Genomic DNA, 18,789 nt, shown 5'->3' with positions numbered 1-18,789 from the left:
TCAAGTGACACTTACCAATAATCTATTCACTGATGGCCAGTTTGGGTTTCACTAGCTACAGTAAATTGTCCCTAGCATGTAGTCACGTTGCAAAACCTGGGTCAGTTATTGAAAAAAAAGTGGGTAAAATAAAAAAAAAAGGATTAATGAGTATTAGTATAAATGGGTGGTTGATGGTTGGCATGGTCTTGGTGGGCCAAAGGGCATGTTTCTGTGCTGCATCTCTGTCTTTAATTTGTAAAATGTACAAGAGGGGTTGTTAATAAAGAAAATGTTAGAGACTTTTTCTTAAAAAGTGTTAAAATGCAGAGTAATCTCCCAGAGCAAATGGTTTAGATGGCGATAATTGTTTCTTCGAGGGAAAAATTAAGTAGAATATTTTAGGTAGCAAATAAAAAAAATTTACACATAGTTAGAAAGTTTGGATTTTCCAGCAAAGATTTGGCATAATGAGACATAATAAGCAGTTGCTAAGAAATTCAGGAATTAAAAAAAAATGACATCATTTCACGTGCTGTTATTTTTCCATTGGCAGGTTCTGCTTAGTTAAATCAATCTCCTAAAATACAGTTGGACAGACGATTTAAAAAGAATGTTGCTGGTTAATTTCCCCAGGCCTCAGGAAATATGGCAGCAGAATAAAGCTGGGAGCAGCTGGCTGCAGAAGTGCATCTTTGAGCTCTCCCTTGAGATAACAGAATCACAAACAAACATTTGGCTTATGGCAGGCTTCCAAAATGACTTTTGAAATCTGTCCTTCAGCACCTGCCCCATGATCTGCCCTCACAACCTAATGATTTTTTTTGCCTTCCAGACTTTCCACCAAGTCTGGCACTGCCATCTTAATATCTGCAACCTACTGACCCAACACTACCTTCAGCTTCCACCCCTGCAACTAGCTGACACCCCTTTCCCAGGAGCCATAAAACTGCAGCCTTCCAATTCTAACTTTCCCTGCCAAAGGTATTGCATTTATCAATATGGGTGGCCATCCAGTGGGAAGATCCTCTTGGCCAGCATTCTCAAGTGTGAAGAATTTTTGCAGTTTGGCCCTGCTACCATTCTCCCCACAACCCCATTTTCCTCAAATAATGGATCTGCCTGTGGATGTGTCAATAAGTGAGTAATTTTCTAATTGAAGACAGTAATTGTAGCCTTGTGCTCAGCAGAAGGCTGGCCATAGGACTTCCACACTACCCATTTGGTCTGGAGTTCTGCAGATTTTCCAGCTCCTGACATGCAACTGGGTACTTGTGTAGGGAGTAGCCATGTGCTTCACCAACATGCTGGGAGCCTGGTTGTGTCCTGGATCACACTATAAGAAACAGCGGGCAGATGATCAGTGAACTTGGGGTAGTGGAAGATCTGCCACATTGGGATCAATAACTCAGAATTACTTCTTGTATTATAAACCATTGGGAGTACTTGTATTGAAATTTAAACATGTAAAGGAGGTTTCAGGATTCATTTCCTTCTGCTGCCTCTTGTCATTCTTAAGAAAAAATACACTACAGGTTTTATAAAGCATCTTTGCGAAATGTACAAGACATTTAAAATGGAAAGCAAGCAACATCCATTTGCAAGTCATGAACAAGCATAAAAGCTATATATCACTTTAGTTAGCACAGGTGAAAGTAGCAGATAACAAAAATGTTTCTGTATTCAAAAATATCACTTACTGTGGTGACATATCGAGTGTGAAATTCAGTTGCTTCTCTAAGAAACGTTAACCCAGGGTGCGTATTCACCACATCCTACAAAAGGAAATCAACAGCCGTTCAAACAATTGAGTTCTTATCAAACTATTCAAGCCAACTTGCTTTATGAACATCGACTGCCATCAGAATGATCTTAAACAAAGTGCATTGTAAATAGCATAGGGTTGAGAACTTGGTTATGGACTCAGTGAAAGTCCCTTTAAGATAGAGAGTGTGTGTGTATATGTGTGTGTGGGGCGTGCTTACGTCAATAGAAGATAAAGGATGTAATGACGTTGTTGAAGAAGTAAGAAGAAGAAGAAAGAGAGAGAGAGAAGGGAGAGAGACACCAGCCTGCTTGTTTTTCTCTATCGATGGATGAGAAACAATAACTGTGTTTACCACTGAAATCCATGTATGGAAGTTGGAAGTAATCCGGTGGAGTTCACTTTGTTGCTGACCTGTAGAAGGAAACAGGTATTTGTGTGTGGACGACCACGGTTCGGATGCTTTTCGGGGTGAGGAAGTCACTACCGAGTAAACACTGAAGTGTCGTTTGGGTTCCATCCTGGAACATTTGGATTTCGTATGTACTCTCTCTATGTTTTTCTACATCTACATCTTATCTTCAGACAATGGTGGTTGTTGAAGAAGCCCTTGCTCATGTTACACCTTATGGCTTGCGGAACTGAACTTTAAGAACCATTCAGGAACTGGGAGTTTTGGACTTTGTCACACACACACACACGAAGAGTTTAGTTTTGGGGTTAACGTTCGAGGTTTAACATTCTTGAATTCTAACATACTAACATTTTTTTTTACTTTTATTTTACGTATTATCATAAGTAGTGATTAATAAAATAGTTTTTAACACTGAATCATGCTCAGTGTGTTTCTTTTGTTGCTGGTTCGTGACAGGGAAGTTGGTGTAGATAGGAGAGGATGAGACTTCATACCACCAATATAATTATGTATAAACATGAAGTATTTAAAACTTAAGTCCATATTTAGATGGATAGATTTTATTTACAAAAACCATTAAACAATATGGAAAAATGGCAGAGAGAAATCATACACCAACAGCGTGCTCATTGAAGGGTGGAAAAAGCTGAAGGGACTGAAATTATGTTTCTTTGAAAAGATCAATCTAACCTTTCTCAAAAAGCACAATGGCCAGTGCAGCCCTAGGTGAGTCTATATGGAACAAGTCAGCTGGAGAATAAAGTGTTTAGGGAAAACAATAAGGAAGCTAAGAAATATTTAGGAAAGGTGAGATAGAATTAATTTAGGAGGCCACCTTCTAAGGAAATGAACAACAATTCTGCAAAATCTATGCCTACTGAGTAGACGTGTCCTGATGCATTAAAAATCAAATTTTTGAGCACTAGCCTACATTTCATCTCGGAAGAAAACAGCTCAGAAGTATATAGTGAATGCAGATATTGTAGCTGAATTGTTAGAAAATATTAATTGCCCATACATACACACACACACATATAACATTAAATATATATATGCCACCAAGTACTTTCCAAAAGGTATTGCCAATTGTGTAATGATTGGGAAGGATAACTTGCTACCAGACCCAGTAAACCCTCCCCCTTACTCTCATGAACTAAACACAGCATTGACTAATTGAAGGTTGGTTTCTCCATTTCCATTTTGTTGCACATCAATGAATAGTATCATTTGCTTATTTCTCTAATACTAAAAAGTTGCTAAACTGAACTTTTGCATTAAAAAAAATTGCCCAGGGAAAAATCTGACCTTGAAAGTTGCATTGATTAAGATGGTATGTTTACTTATAAACTGTTTCCATGCATTTTAAATGGGAAGGTGAGGCTCCACTCAGAAACCTAACCACCCTGAATGAAGCAATATATAGAACACATAAATCAATGCTTTAAGGGTTACCAAAAGAAATTGATTTCACTCTGAACAGATTTTTATTTCATTTATCAAAAGAGTCAGATCAAATGTCACCAGCTCATGATGCAAGAAAGAAAGACCAAATGCCAGAATTAATTATTTCACTGAAATAACTTTTACACTCTCCCTGTCAACTGCTGGTTTGATGGCAGCATCCATATCTTACAACATATTGATGGGTGAGAAAGGTACAAGACAAAATAGGGGTAAAAATGGGCACTAGGATCCATCCAACTTGTATTTTTAATCTCAAATCCAGAGCTACATTAATGAAGGAGGATGTTTGGGGGGAGGTGAATTTTTATAAAGAATCCCATAACCTACATCATTTTTGGATCAGTTCTTAGAAAGTTGTTGCTATTATTCTGCACATTTTTCAGTTACTTCCATTTGAACTTTAGGAACAACAAAACAAAGCATAGCTTTAATGGGATAGATTTTCAGCATTAGACAGCATCATCTGCATTTAAATGCCTCAAAAAGCAAGGGTTATTTTATACAAGAGAATATGGCATCAGTGAAGGCTATTGTACTTATGAGCAGATAGATGGCTACAGAAATTAGACCCATTTCCTGCATTGTGGAAGCTTGGCCCAAAACGTCCCTGCGCCCTCAAACAAATGTTTCATGATAATATATCCAATAGTACCATGCAACATTGTGCTAATACCCACTGGAGAAAACTTCTGGCCTCCTCTACATAAGCAACACAGAAACCACAGCTTCCCATAGAGTGTTCAATTTTCAGCTTTCACTTTTTCCAAAACTAAATATTTAATTTTCTCCTTCTATTAAGTATAATTACACAAAACCAAATATTATTCTAAGCAGTGGATGTAAAAATTTTAAGCAGCATTTTACTTTAGGATGCATCAGTAACTTGTACTCAGTTGTATGCCAATATTCTTGCATCCAGAAACAAACCATTTTATAGAACACCAATCATACTCCACATACTCATTAAAAACTGATATACAAGGTAGTTATTCCAACAGCTAAACAACAGAACTGTCCTAGACATCTTGTCAAAGCCCTTTCACTTCACTGTTCTTTAACAGGCAGAATACTTAAAATTAACAGCATTTCATGTGCATTCAAGTGTTAGAATAATTAATATCAGTTTATAGTCAAATATGAAATTTCTCAATTCATGTACCAAAGAAAAACATTTTGCATTTAAAGCATCTAAGTTCCTAAGACAGTCCAAGGTATTTCACAGTCAAAATCAATTAATTAAATATGATGCACTACCATTGTGATAGAGGTAAATGTGCTCATACAGCAAAATAAGTATCACACAAATAACAAAATATAACTAGATAATGTGTGAGTGTTGTGGGTTTGTTCTGAAAACAGAGCATTCCCTTTATCATTTTCAAATAAAGGGATTTTTCATGACCTTTTAAACAGAGAGCATCTTGCTTTAATGCTTCATCTGAAAGGTGCCACTTCCAACAATGTAGCACATCCTCAAAACTACTTTTAAATGCAGATTGGGGTATGTGCTTAGATCCTAGGTGGGGCTTGGTCAGTAGTTGGTGACTGCTGGATTCTTTCAAAAAAAAAGAGGCTGAAAATACATCTAATTCTTCTCCACGATGGTTCAATGGTAATTAATTTCCTTGAACCTACTTTAATATACATCTTCTGCAAATTGGTCATTCCTTGGCTAATTTATTAACCCCTTGGAATGCAGTTTACTTTTATTATTAGTTGGCCAAATATCAGCATCAAATACAAAATTTATACTCCAAAGCATTTGAGATAGTATTATCCAAGTAGCTAGGTCTGCTAGTTATTGCTCCCCTCTCACCTTTAGCTCATCACTGTTGAACCATATTTCAGTCTAGCAAGCAGATTTAAAGTGAATTCAAAAGCTAAAAGGCATTTTATTTTTTAGAAAAGCGTTAAGAATGTTATCAAATTGCTATAGAAGGAAGAACAAACTATTAACGGTGCAACTCTTATTTACTAATTTCTAACCACCTTTCTGAAGAAAAAGTTAAATAGCTTAATTATTCTTTACATAGATTAGCAGTGGTAAAACCTCAAAATATATTCTCATGAAAAACCAAGGTCACAAAACAGAGCACCTGTATCAATGGAATGAAGTCCTCTTGCTCCAAGTAGTTACATCCAGGTTTTGACAGAAGATGTAGGAATTTAGAAGCATCATCATGGCAGTTTTGCAAGATCCTTTGGTTTGCAAGAAAGATATTCATGACACAGAATTTAAAAACAAATCTCCGTCAAATGTATCGATAATTAATTAAATCAGTCAACAAGCCATACGACTGCAAATTCATATTTTAGTACAAGATGGTGGGATACCCAACATAGACAAATGCAGATCCACAAGCACTCCAGAACCTTGACATCACACAGAGCAAGGCTACATACTTAATTCACATCCCATCTACCACCGTAAACGTTTATTCCCTCCACTACTGATGTACAGTGGCTGCAGTGTACATCTACAAAATGCACTGGAGTCAGTTACCTAGACTATTTTGACAGATGTGACCCCTACCACCATGGACAAGGACAGGAACATCACTACTTGAATTCTCTTCTCACCCCCTCACCCAAATTTGTACAACACAGACACACGAATATAGTCATTGTCCCTTCATTGCCACATGTCCATATCCTGGAATTCCCTGCAAACAGTTTTATGGGAGCAGCTTGACCAGGAGGTCTGTGGCAGTTCAAGATGACAACTCATCACTCCATTCTTAAGGACAAATGGGGGAAGGGCAATAAATGTTGACCTTACCAGCAGTGCCAATATCCCCCCAAAAAGTGAACAAGTATATTTTGATTTATTGTGCAAGCCTAGGTGTGTGAGCATCTCCAATCAAGTCACAGGTGTATCCTTGAAAAGAGAAATATTGGGGTTGTATACACCTCTTATCTCTACTGGATAGGCAAAGATATTACGATAAAAATCTTTGATTATGATCAGTATTTTTAAAATGTAACTTGTTTTGGTAGATAGATACATTATTGATTACAGCAACAAATGTGTTACGACATCTCGTGTCAAGTGACAATAACAGTAAATTTGACGCTGAAATTCTTTCTGGTTAAAGGGGGAGAAATAATACAAACACTTCCTTTCTCAGATTTCCCAGTCATAAACACCTTCAACAGATCCGAGAGAAAGCACACGTGCACAAGGTTTGGCTAGGACTCAAAAACCCACGACTGAATGCCTGCAAATATTACCTGGGTTAACATGAGAACAGCAATTCTGATGAACCAGAAAAGTGTCAAAGGAATTGTTTTTTTGCCAAAAGAGAGCGTACATCAGGAATTTAAAGTGTCGCTATTCTTAAATTAAGCAACCGAATGCTACACATACAAAAACTTTTTACAGGACAAAATAATCACCTGCTCTGAAAGGTGGTCATGACAAGCAAGATGCAGAAATTAAGAAAATACAGTGATATGGCAGAGTTTAATTTTGCTGATATTAATAATTTTCTCCTGTAAATAATTCACATATCAAGAGCATACCAATAAGCATTCAGTTTTAGGGAAGTCTTTTGTTTTTAAATTTAAGCTATTCAGAACAATTTAAAACAAATCTAATATTTAAAAAAAATGAAACTTCATGTTTGCCAGTTTCCTGCAGATTTTAATTGAATAATATTGCCCACTTGCATGTTGTAACTTTCATCCTTTAAGAAATATCTCTGATAAGTCAAAAGGTATTGTGGAATTATATAAGTTAAGGAAGTAGAAAAAAATAAAACTCAAGTATATTTTCATGCAAATTTCAGTGGTCAGAAACTTGTTCACCAAAAATGGAAAATTCCCTGCAAGCCACATTCATTCAACTTCAGGTACACAATCTTCCATAGAAGCAAAGACAAAAACTAAGACTGGTTTCATTATTTTTGTCTTCACACAATCTGCCTTCAAACTCTAGTTTCATACATATGCTTCAATACTTGCATCACAAGAAGTGACACTTACTTTTTCCAGTGTGCTGCTGCACTGTCAAAAACCTATAGCTTAAAATTGAAAAAAAAAATCTAATTATGGACTCCAAAAGGTCCTTTTGTCAATTAATTACTAATGAAAATCAGCAACAAATGGTGGTACAGATAGGTTAATTGCACCTGGTCTAGTTTTACATATGCCCTCACCACTAATTTGAAAATAGTTTGTTCAGAGAAAGGAAGTAAAAAGAACTCAGTACTACAAGTTAAGATTAAGAGCAGAAGAACAAGCAGGACAATAAAACACTTACTTCCTCCACGTTGCAACAAACTTATGGACAGATATATATCCTGTTCTTTCTCCACCAGCAGCGCAAAACAATGGGGCTTTCCAATACAGTGGGCACTCACATACCTTTTAAATAGAAAAGAGCTATTTGTTAAGCCAGAAATTTTAATATCTAGCATAGAGATAGTGCAATAAAGGACTGATAGCAATGGAAGAAAATAAAACTAAAGCAAAATAAAACTAGGCAATAATATATATATACACACACACACACACACAGTATATACACATACAGTACATACACAAAAATAAACATATTAGCCAGTGTCACGAACCAGCAACAAAAGAAACACACTGAGTCATGATTCAGTGTTAAAAACTATTTTATTAATCACTACTTATAATAATACAAAAAATAAAAGTAAAAATGTTAGTATGTTAGAATTCAAAAATGTTAAACCTTGAACATTAACCCCAAAAACTAAACTCTTCGTGTGTGTGTGGCAAAGTCCCAAACTCCAAGTTCAAGAATGGTTCTTAAAGTTCAGTTCCGCAAGCCATAAGGTGAAACATGAGCAAAGGCTTCTTCAACAACCACCGTTGTCTAAAGATAAGACGTAGATGTTGAGAACATAGGGGGAGTAATTACGAAATCCAAATGTTCCATGATGGAACCCAAACGACACTTCAGTGTTTACTCGGTAGTGACTTCCTCACCCCGAAAAGCATCCGACTTGTGGTCGTTCTGACAAATACCTGTTTCCTTCTACAGGTCAGCAACAAAGTGAACTCCACCGGATTACTTCCAATTTCCATACATGAATTTCAATGGCAGACACAGTTATTGTTTCTCATCCATCGATAGAGAAACTAGCAGGCTGGTGTCTCTCTCCCTTCTTCTGACCTCTTCAACAACGTCATTACGTCCTTTATCTTCTATTGACATAAGCACGCCACACACACACACTCACTATCTTAAAGGGACTTTCACCAAGTCCGTAACACCAGTAATAACAATAAGCAGTGGAAATACACAGCAGGTCAAGAAGCATCTGTGGAAAGAGAAACAGATTGAACACCTTCTGTAGGAAGTGGGAAAGAAAATCAGTTACTGAGAAGATAAGGGGAGATGGATAGGACAAAGGGAACATCTCTAATAGGATGAGGACAGTGATGCTATGGGGATACATCTTTGATGAAGTTATCCTGTTGATAGGTTAATGAGGGGAGTCAGAGAGAAAGAAAATGCAATCTTTTTAAAATCCTGTGTTTGTGAAATGCACAGCTGTAAGAAATACCCAGCGGGTCAAGCTATGCTAATGGAGAGAAAACTGAATCAAATCTTGCAGACTGACAACCTCCAATGGAGCTGGCCAGTTCTGATACAAGCAGGAGGAAGCGAGTTACCTGAAGCTGTTAAATTCTATAGAGTTGCAAGACTGCAACTTGCCTTGATGGAAATTGAGGTATGGATCCTCAAGCTTACATTAGGCTTTATTACAACAGTTCAGGAGTGGGATGGAGAATTAAAGTGGAAGGCAACTGGAAGGTCATGGTCACCCCTGCTGACTGAATTGCTATTGCTCTGCAAGGTAATCAACCAGCCCACATTTGGTTTCTCCAGTGCTGAGGCAATTGCATTGTGAGCATTGAATGCAGTACACTTGACTGGAAGTGCAAGTGAATTGCTTCTTTCTCTTGAAGATTTAATTGCATTCCTAGATGGTGGAAAGGGAAGCCCAACTTGCTAAGTGTTTCCAACATTTTCTGTTTTTGTTTCTGATTTCCAGCATCTGCAGTCATTTTTGATTTTCATATTAGCTAGTGACATTTGATAGCCGTTCTTACGAAGTTGCTCATGAAACAATTAGAAATGGACAGTGTGACATAACAAGATTTCACAAAGTGCTAAATTAAAAACTTACTTTGGCGATTTTGCCCATGTCTTCTAAGGTAGCTTTTTCATTCTCAAACTGAGTAAACACGTTTTCTATCCTGGCAATTACTGCATCTACATTAAGAGTTTTTTTGGGACATCCTTGAGGAAAATAAAACTTTGGAATGCACTCGCTCAGTGTTGGAGGCAGGAGGTTCTCTTTCTTTGCTTGAACCTATTAGAAATAAAGAGGCATTTAATTCATGCATACATACAAAGCAAACCATTAAGACATCAAGTTTACTACCTTAACAAGACAAACCATTTTAGGTTATAACAGATTCTATCATCCATGTAATCTTTTGTCAAACAATACAGCATAAAATGCTTAAAATGGTCACTGATTTGAACCAAGATTGCCTCAGAATTTTATAATTGTGGGTTTGAATTTTGGGCACAAGATTCAAGACAAAATCTAATACCACATGCCCATTAGTAGTGTGAAAAAAAAGTGTTGTTGGAGATGACATCTTTTGGATGAGATGTTCGGCTGTAAAAATTAGTTAACGTATTTTCTACATCATATTAGGCTTCTAAATTACTGCAATCTCAAAATCTTCATAGTACAAAAGACAAATTAAACTTTCTAATTAAGGAAATCCAATCCTTAGCTAGTTTTGCCCCACTATCCTCAAAAGGGGAGAAAGAAAAAATGTTGGATTCCTTTGATAAAAGTTTGGATTGCACAAGGGGATTACAATGATTTCACTACATTTCTCCAAATTCCTGTCTTCACAATGAAGCCATGGTTCATTGTCACCTATAGACATCTGGCTATCATTCATTTTTAGTAGCATCTTTTTAGAGCCTGCAATTTTGACCATTACTTCAGTCATATTTGGGGAAAAAAAAAGTGACCCTGCATCTTGGCTTAGCATCTAGGCATCAACCAAAGCATAGATATTAAATAGCGAGTGATAGGAAAATGATGATATTCAAAAAGGAATTTGAGTGCCCTTATACACAAATCACAAAGCTAATGCGCAGGTGCAGCATACAGTTAGAAAGATAAATGGTATGATGGCCTCTTTTGCCAAGAGTATTTGACTACAAGTGTAAAAATGTCATATTACAATTGTATAGGGCCTTGGCGTGAACATATCCAAGTCCTGTGTACAAATTTTGGGGTCCCTATCTAGAAAGGATACATTTGCTATAAAGGAAGGGTAGCAAAGATCCATCATAATAGATCTGCCATTGCAGGAACTAGTATGAGAAGAGATTGAGTAACCTAGGCCTCTATCTTTCAGAGTTTACAAGAATGAGAGGTTACCTCATTGAAATAAACAAAATTCTAGGAGGGCTTGACAGAATAGATACAGGAGAATGCTTCCTCTGGCTGAGGAATCTAGAATTTGGGGCCTGTCTCAAAGAGGTAGGCCAACTGGGACTGAAGTGTGGAAATATTGTCCAGAAACAGGGCCTTCATCCCACAACATCCATGTTGATCATCAAATACCTATCTGCAATAATCCCATTTATCAGTACTTCATCTGCATCTTTCTATGCCTTGCCAATTCAGGTGCTCATCTAGATATTTCTTAAATGTTGTGAGAGCACCTACCTCAACTATATTCTTGGGCAGTGCATTCTAGATTCCAACCACCCTCTGGGTGAAAAAAAATCTTCCTCAGATCTTTCCCAAACCTCTTACCCTTATGTCCTCTAGGTTTTAGATCTCTCGGCAATGGAGAAAAGTTTCCTATCATCTACCCTATCCATGCCCTTCATAATTTTGTACATCTCAATCAGGGCACCCTCAGCCTCCTCTACTCCAAAGAAAACAAACCCAGCCTGTTCATTCTCTTCACAAAAAAAAGTGATCCAAAGACAACATCCTGGTAAATCTCCTCTGTACCCTCCCCAGCATAATTCTGGTAGTGTAGCAACCGGAATGATACACAGTACTCCAGCTGTGGACAAACACACACACACACACACAAAAAGGTCTGCATTGTTCGCTGACCCTAACATGCAAGCTTGAAGTAATGTTAATGAATGCTTTGGAGCTAGAGCTTAACGCTACCCAATCCACAGCTGGGTGTTAAAGGCATTCACCTTACTCCAGTGTTTTTTTTTAATTCCCACCCCACAGTTCGCACCAGTGTTCTTTGCTCCCTTGATCATATACCCTGAATGACCTCAGATCGTCAATCTTCTCAGCCAATCTATCTACCTGCATTCCTGATCATCATCTCAGCAACTCCACTTGTCCTCATCATCCACACAGTTCCACCACTCCAGTGTCCTTTCCCACATTCCAATTTCCCTCTTATTCCCTTCAATTTTATTGCTCAAAACACTAAGACACTAAGGCCATTGGTCTGGATTTGTGTAGGGCCTATCCTACTAGGCATAATGCCTTGAACCTTATTGGTGGAACATCACTGGCTGAAGACTTGCATCAAATTACCACAGAAAACCTACATATCTAAAGAGCGAGGCCAACATAGATTAACCATGACCATATTAAATGGTAAGGCAGGCTTGAAGAGCCTGATGGCCCACTCCTGCTCCTTTGTTCTTGTATATTACTACCTTAATGCATTTTTGATATGCGTTATAATTTGCAGGGAACCTTTACCAATGTAAGCCAGAGCAGAGATTGAGAAAGAAAAGCAGGAAATTTATGTTGTTATGGGATGAGCTACATCATATGATTTTTCTACTTCTATTGCGCACCAGAATCGATCTGGATGATATCTATTGCACTTTAAAAATCAGCATTCTCTGGAAAATGCTAACATACAATATTTTAAAACATTTTTGAACTGTTATATCAAACAAGTCAAAAAAATTTAGAATTTAAAACCTCAGCAAGCAATGTATAAATGCAACAAGGTATCTTGAGATCAAAGGGGAAAAAAAATAATCCCGTGTCAAAGAAAGATTAGGAATGCACATCAGTTCTGGAAAAGGCACTTTGGCCCACTGTCTGTACCAGTTATTAAGTATTCACTTACACAAATCCCACTTTATTCTCACCACATTCTCATCAACTCCCCTCCCCTCCCTTCTTTGGGATGAGAAGGGAAACCAGAGCACCCAGAGGCATGGTCACAGGAAGAACACAAAGTCCGCAGAGATAACAGAAGTCAGGATTGAACCCAGGAGGCTGGAGCTGTGTGACAGCAGCTCTACCTGCTGCACCACTGTATCGCCCTTGGGAATTGTGATAAAAAGGTACCTTGAAGAGATCTAGAGGCTGCATTAGATTTCCCATTTGGTTGAAAAATGGAAGCAGGGCTGTTATTTGAAAATGAGGAAACTTGAGAGCCAGCAGGACATAGAATGAAGATATTTAAGAGTCACAACAGTTTGAATACAGTAAAACACCAATAATCTGCCATCTGATAGTTTGGAAATTCCAACTGGCATCTGACTCACCAGAACCCTAGTTACTACACTCCTTTTAAACTCACCATGAAATTTATTAAACCCTTTTATAACATTTAAATAAAAATTAAATTTAAAATATGGTAGAGTATTAGTTGGAATAACATCCAATTGTCCAACGTGCTAGTCTGGCACCAAACCCCCACCCCAGATTGAATGGATTTTACTATAGTGATTTACAGCTTACAAAACCAAGATGCTATACAGATACTAAATCCATAAAAAGTAGCAAGTGCAATGAGAAACAGCATTTTAGATGCAGACTTTCAATCTCAGACTGAACTCCTTTTTCAGATGGCTTGTACAAGTAGTTGCAAAGCTTCCTCTTTGACTGTGCTTGAACTGGGGATACTCAAGACACATGCATAGGGTGCACTCTATATGTCAGATTTATGAAATATTTGGCAGGCACCCAATGTTCTATCAATGCTGCATGCACATACAAACTTCATTCCTCCACTGAAAAATAATGCATAACATCAGTTTATTTGCCAGGAAATACAACGTGATTGCCAATAAAAAAAAATGATATCCTGTTTCTCGGAAGAGAATCTGCAAGTCATCTGGATAGCATTCTTTTTTCAAAACACCAAGATCAAATTGTCATTCATTTCATTGAGAGTTGTGATTGTTAGTGTAGCAAAATGGTTAGTAATGTCTACATAATTATCACTGTACTTTATATGTAAACTATTTCAAATCTCCCCCCCCCCCCCATTTCCACCTCATGCTCTGGTTTTATGTTATGACCCAATGTCATACTACAGCCACAGCACTCAGATCCACAATTTCATACTGCTCAAACTGATTCTTTTATTTTGGTGGACACATTTCTAAATATTGCACACAAATTAAAAATTCTCTCAGCAAATAAACAGAGGGAGAGTGAAAGCATTCAAAAATCTTGACAATGGTCTATACTGACAAGCAATTATATCTGTACTTAGGACTAGACAGTATGCCAAAGTCAATTTAGCACTCACATTTTGAGATTTATAGAATTTGGCCCATCTCCAATATCCTTTTGCTACTATAAACTTCCTTACAAAAAAAAAGACAGTATTTTTGTGGCTAAGGAGGCAGGCAGACTTCAGTCTAACAGCTTTTATAATAGATTAGATGGAGTGTTTCCACATGCTGTAGTCCAGTAGCTTTCTATTTGTGTTCATATAATTGGGTTTACCATAGTCATTCACTCAGCTAGTCTACATCCCTTGAAGCCTCTTTGTATTCTCATCCGTTGCAGAAATCCCACCTAGATTTCATCTTGTCAGTAACCTTGGAGCCTTCAACCATTGATTGTGAAAAGCTGGGGTCTCAAATCATCGATACCTGTGATAACCTACTCCCACTCTTCGCTCTTTCAGTAACTAATCCTTTATCTATGTCAGTACACTAACCACAATTCCATGTTTTCTAACCTTGCTGATCAACCTTGTATGGGACCTTATTGAACACCTTCTGAAAATTCAAGTACACTACGCCATTGGCTCCTCTTTATCTATTCTGATTGTCATATCCTCAAAGAACTCCTGCAGATTAATCAAACACTAGTTTTCATTCATGAATACATGTTGGTTTTGCTCAGTCATATTACTCTCACCAAGGCCTTTTAATATATACTTCATTTTTCAGCATTTTCTCGATGACTGATGTTGGGCTAATGCATTGGTAGTCACCCATTTTCTTTCTCCATTCATTCTTAAATATCAGGATCACATTCACTATCCTTCAATTCACAGAAATCATTCCAGAATCTATAGAATTTAGGATGAGGATACAAAAACCAAAAATGCTAGTAAAACTCCATAGGTTTGGCAACATCTGTGACAGTTAACCAAAAGTATTTACTGTCCTCAAGCTACAATGTTCCAAACTCTGGTATGCAAATCATTGGTCCTTGGGATTAATCAGTTTTCAAAGTCACTAATTCACATTTTTGATTTAAAACTAAATACTCAGTTTTTGTTCCGTATACTTACTTGGCCTTTTGATTCTCTAATATGATCAGTAGGTTTTCTGTCTTCTTCTGCGGTTAGACACAAGTAGTTGCTTATTTCATTACCTTATTCCTCATCTTCTTGCCTCCATTTGTGAAGAGGCCCACACTTGCCTTCACTAGATTTTTCCTTTTTACATACCTATAAAAGGGTCCTACAGTCCATTGTTGTGTTTCTCTCATTTACTAATTTTTTTTTGTGCCTTCATTTACTAATTTTTTTTTGACTCTCCTTTGCCAAGTTCCAAATGCTCCTAACCCTCAGGCCTAATGTACTTTTGGCAACTTTATAGGTCTCTTCCTTGGATACGACACTAATTTCTTCTGTCAGCCATGGATGAAATCACTTCCCCTGTTGGGTCTTTCTGCCTTAAAGGTTTTTCTTTTGCAATTTATGTTTTTTTTTTGAAAAAGCTAATCATTGAAAGGTATGACAGTGGGCAGGAAATACATTCTCCCCATCAACCACAGCCAATTCCCTTCTCATGCCTTCATAGTTTATTTTGTTTAGATTTAAGACCTTAGTTTCACATTGAACCACATCACCTTCAAATGCAATATCAAACTCTAATGCATGTTTGTCCTCTTCCCTATAGGCCCTGCGACAACAAGACTAACAATTAACTCTTTTTCATTGCACAAAAATGAGAATGAGCCAAAAGAATCTTCTCCCAAGTTGGTTCTTCAATATATTAAGTATACGTTCCATGAATTCATTTTTCTACTTTATTACAGCAAATTTGATCTATCCACTCCCAATATTACTGCATTACCCTTGTCACAGGCACCTCCACTTTCCTGATTTATGCTAGGCCCACTTATAACTACTATTTGGTAACCTGTAAATAACCCCTATCAACATTTTCTGCCCTTCACTATTTCTTACTTTGTTGGAGGTTGATTCTAGCTCTATAATTATAATCTGTAAATGACAAGATTGTTCCTCCCTTATTAGTATTACACTACCTTTTCTTATTTTGCTGGTCCTTCTTGGGATATTTAATTCCCAGACTCTCAACTCATATTACCACCCACGTCTGTATTATGAGCAAACAGGGATATATTGCACTTAGTCCCCTCATTCAAATCGTTGATTCAATTTTGTGAATAGTGGACCATTAGCACAGATTCCTGCAGCACCTATTTACTTGTTTTTAGTTTGCTAGCCAATCCTCAATTCATGCCAATATACAACCCCCAATCCATGTCACTAACTTTGTTTAATCTCATTTTACTGAGGCCAAAATAAACCACATCTACTGGTTCTTCATCTTTCTTATTAAAACAGCAAAAAAAGAGATTTGTCAAACAAACTTTCCTTTCATAAATGCACATCAACATTGTCCAATCCCATTATTTTCCCCAATGCATTGTTACCACTTCCTAAATAACAGATCCAAATGTTTTCCCCCTACTACAGATGCTAAGCTAGCTGGTATGTAGTTTGTTATTTTCTCTTCCTCCTTTCTTGTCAGGTTACATTTATATTGCCTTTTTTGTGGTATAGATATATAGAGCTTTTTCTGTTCCCTTCAGTATATCTAGCATTAGGAGAAATTTGAAGTTTTCAAATTTAGATGCAGTTTCAGAAAATGTGGTTTTTTTTTGCATTTTACATTTGCAAGAGCAAGGGAGCAAAAGAATAACAAGTAACTGCCTTTAATGACTACTGCATAAACAAATGTTACCCAGTTTGAAATTACAAAGTTTGTTTTCTTCCTTATTAAAAGTCTTGCTTCCAAGTTATCACAGATTTATTACAGCAGGGAAGAAAATTTGGCCCGTCAAATCTGTACCCACTCCATATAAACTTAATCCAGCTATTGCCACTGCCCCATCCTCTCTTTAGCTTTGAAAATTCTCTTTTCAATTACTTATTCAACTCCCTTTTGAACATCACAGTAAAATCTGCCTCACCCACTAACCTAGCAAAGAATTCCAGGCCCTTCTTCACTTGGTATGCAAATAGAAACCCATATTACTTTTGTTTTCTTTGTCAACAAGTTCTTAACCTTGTGTTAACTGGAATATTCCTATTTGCTTTGTCTACACCATAAATGATTATAAATACCTCTTTACGATCCCCTTCCAACCTTTTGTTCCAAGGAGCAAAGCTCCAGCTTCTCCAGTCTATCCACATAATTAAGGTCTCTTATCCCAGAATCATTAGTAAATCTCCTCTGCAAAGCCTTCCCATCTTTCCTACAGTGGGGTACCCGGAACAGGACAAAATACTCCAGCTCTGACTCAGTGCTTTATGAAAGGTTCACCAAGACAGACTTGTTCTTATTCAATTCCAGGATTCAATACGCTTTCTTAAATCACTTGCTCAACCTGCTCTGCCACTTTCAACAAATTTCCCATTAGATCTCAATTTTTCTACACTTTAAGAACTCTGCCCTCTAGTTTATAATGCTTATCCTGATTCTTCCCACCAAAATGTAATAATTCACATATCTCAGTATTGAAGTTACAATAACTACAAGTGAAATGAAATTTTAACATTATTCAACAATTTTATATTGTGACTTTGTGGAAAATGATCAAAGATTTGGAGAATGACTGTGCAAGAAACTACTTGCACTTAAATAGCATCCCTCTAAAAGCAGTAGATCTCAAGGCACAAGGCAAATGACTGAGAAAACCAGAGCAGGAAATTTAATGAAAAGTAGACAGGTTTTAACAAGGAATTGTAGAGGTGGAAAGAGAAAGGAATTCCAGATTTTTGGACCTATATAGCTGTAGACCAGACACCAATGGAGGGGCAAAGGGGTGACAAATGCAGAAAAGTCCAGAGTTGGAGAAAAGCCCAGTAATGTCTAATCCTAGATGGCATACATTTAAGGTGAAAAGGGACAAGTTCAAAAGGAGATGTATGGGTCAAATTTTTTTTGATACACAGAAAGAGGTGGGTGCCTCCCAGGGGTGGTGGTGGTGGAGGAAAATATGATAGAGGCATTCAAGAGACTCTTAGATAGTCACATGAATGTGCAGAGAATGGAGGGATATGGCCATTGTGTAGGCAGAAGGGATTAGTTTAGTTAGGCATTTAATTACAAGTTTATTTAGTTTGGCACAACATCGTGGTCCGAAGGTCCTGTACTATAATTGTACATAGTTTAACTATCCAATCATCCAAGAAATCTATGAAGCAAGTATGCCAGAGATGAATATGAATACAAGATAATTTCCAAAGGCAAAGGCATTCACAAACCAGTAACCAATAAAAGGTCTATGAGCAAGGAGGTAATGGGCAAATGGCATCTGTGCCTTGAAACTAGATCCATTTGCATGTTTTACTTTATAAAGTGCATGATTTGCACATAAAAGCCATTGGATTGCGCTAGCAATCATTATAGATACAGTAGCATACTGGGATTAAAACCCACCATGACAGCTGGGGAAGTAATTAAATACAGACCTTTTGAAAATAAACAGCTAGTCTCAATAACTAACTACTAGACCATCTTTAAAAATCCATCTGGTTCACTAATGTCCTCGAAGGCTCCATGTGTGAGGCAACAGAGTCAACTTGCAATTATCTTCTTAGTTCAGAGGAAATTAGGGATGGACAATGTGCCACTCTTACCTTCCAT

General features: G+C 37.3%; 1 protein-coding gene across 1 annotated transcript in view; it reads right to left on the bottom strand.

The window, feature by feature from the left end:
- Nucleotides 1-18,789, bottom strand: part of ppp2r3b (protein phosphatase 2, regulatory subunit B'', beta) — a 50,758-nt gene that overhangs the window by 21,172 nt on the left and 10,797 nt on the right. The window contains exons 2-5 of the mRNA XM_052026513.1: nucleotides 9,788-9,973; nucleotides 7,885-7,988; nucleotides 5,720-5,822; nucleotides 1,680-1,754 (exon numbers count right to left, since the gene is read on the bottom strand). Coding sequence (XP_051882473.1) covers nucleotides 1,680-1,754; nucleotides 5,720-5,822; nucleotides 7,885-7,988; nucleotides 9,788-9,973 — 468 coding nt within the window. The remainder of the gene's footprint in view (nucleotides 1-1,679; nucleotides 1,755-5,719; nucleotides 5,823-7,884; nucleotides 7,989-9,787; nucleotides 9,974-18,789) is intronic.

This window comes from Pristis pectinata, chromosome 11 (genome assembly GCF_009764475.1).
Source record: "Pristis pectinata isolate sPriPec2 chromosome 11, sPriPec2.1.pri, whole genome shotgun sequence".
Lineage (NCBI taxonomy): Eukaryota > Metazoa > Chordata > Chondrichthyes > Rhinopristiformes > Pristidae > Pristis > Pristis pectinata.
The sequence above is the reverse complement of the archived record's forward strand: the minus strand, read 5'-3'. Positions and strand labels throughout refer to the sequence as shown.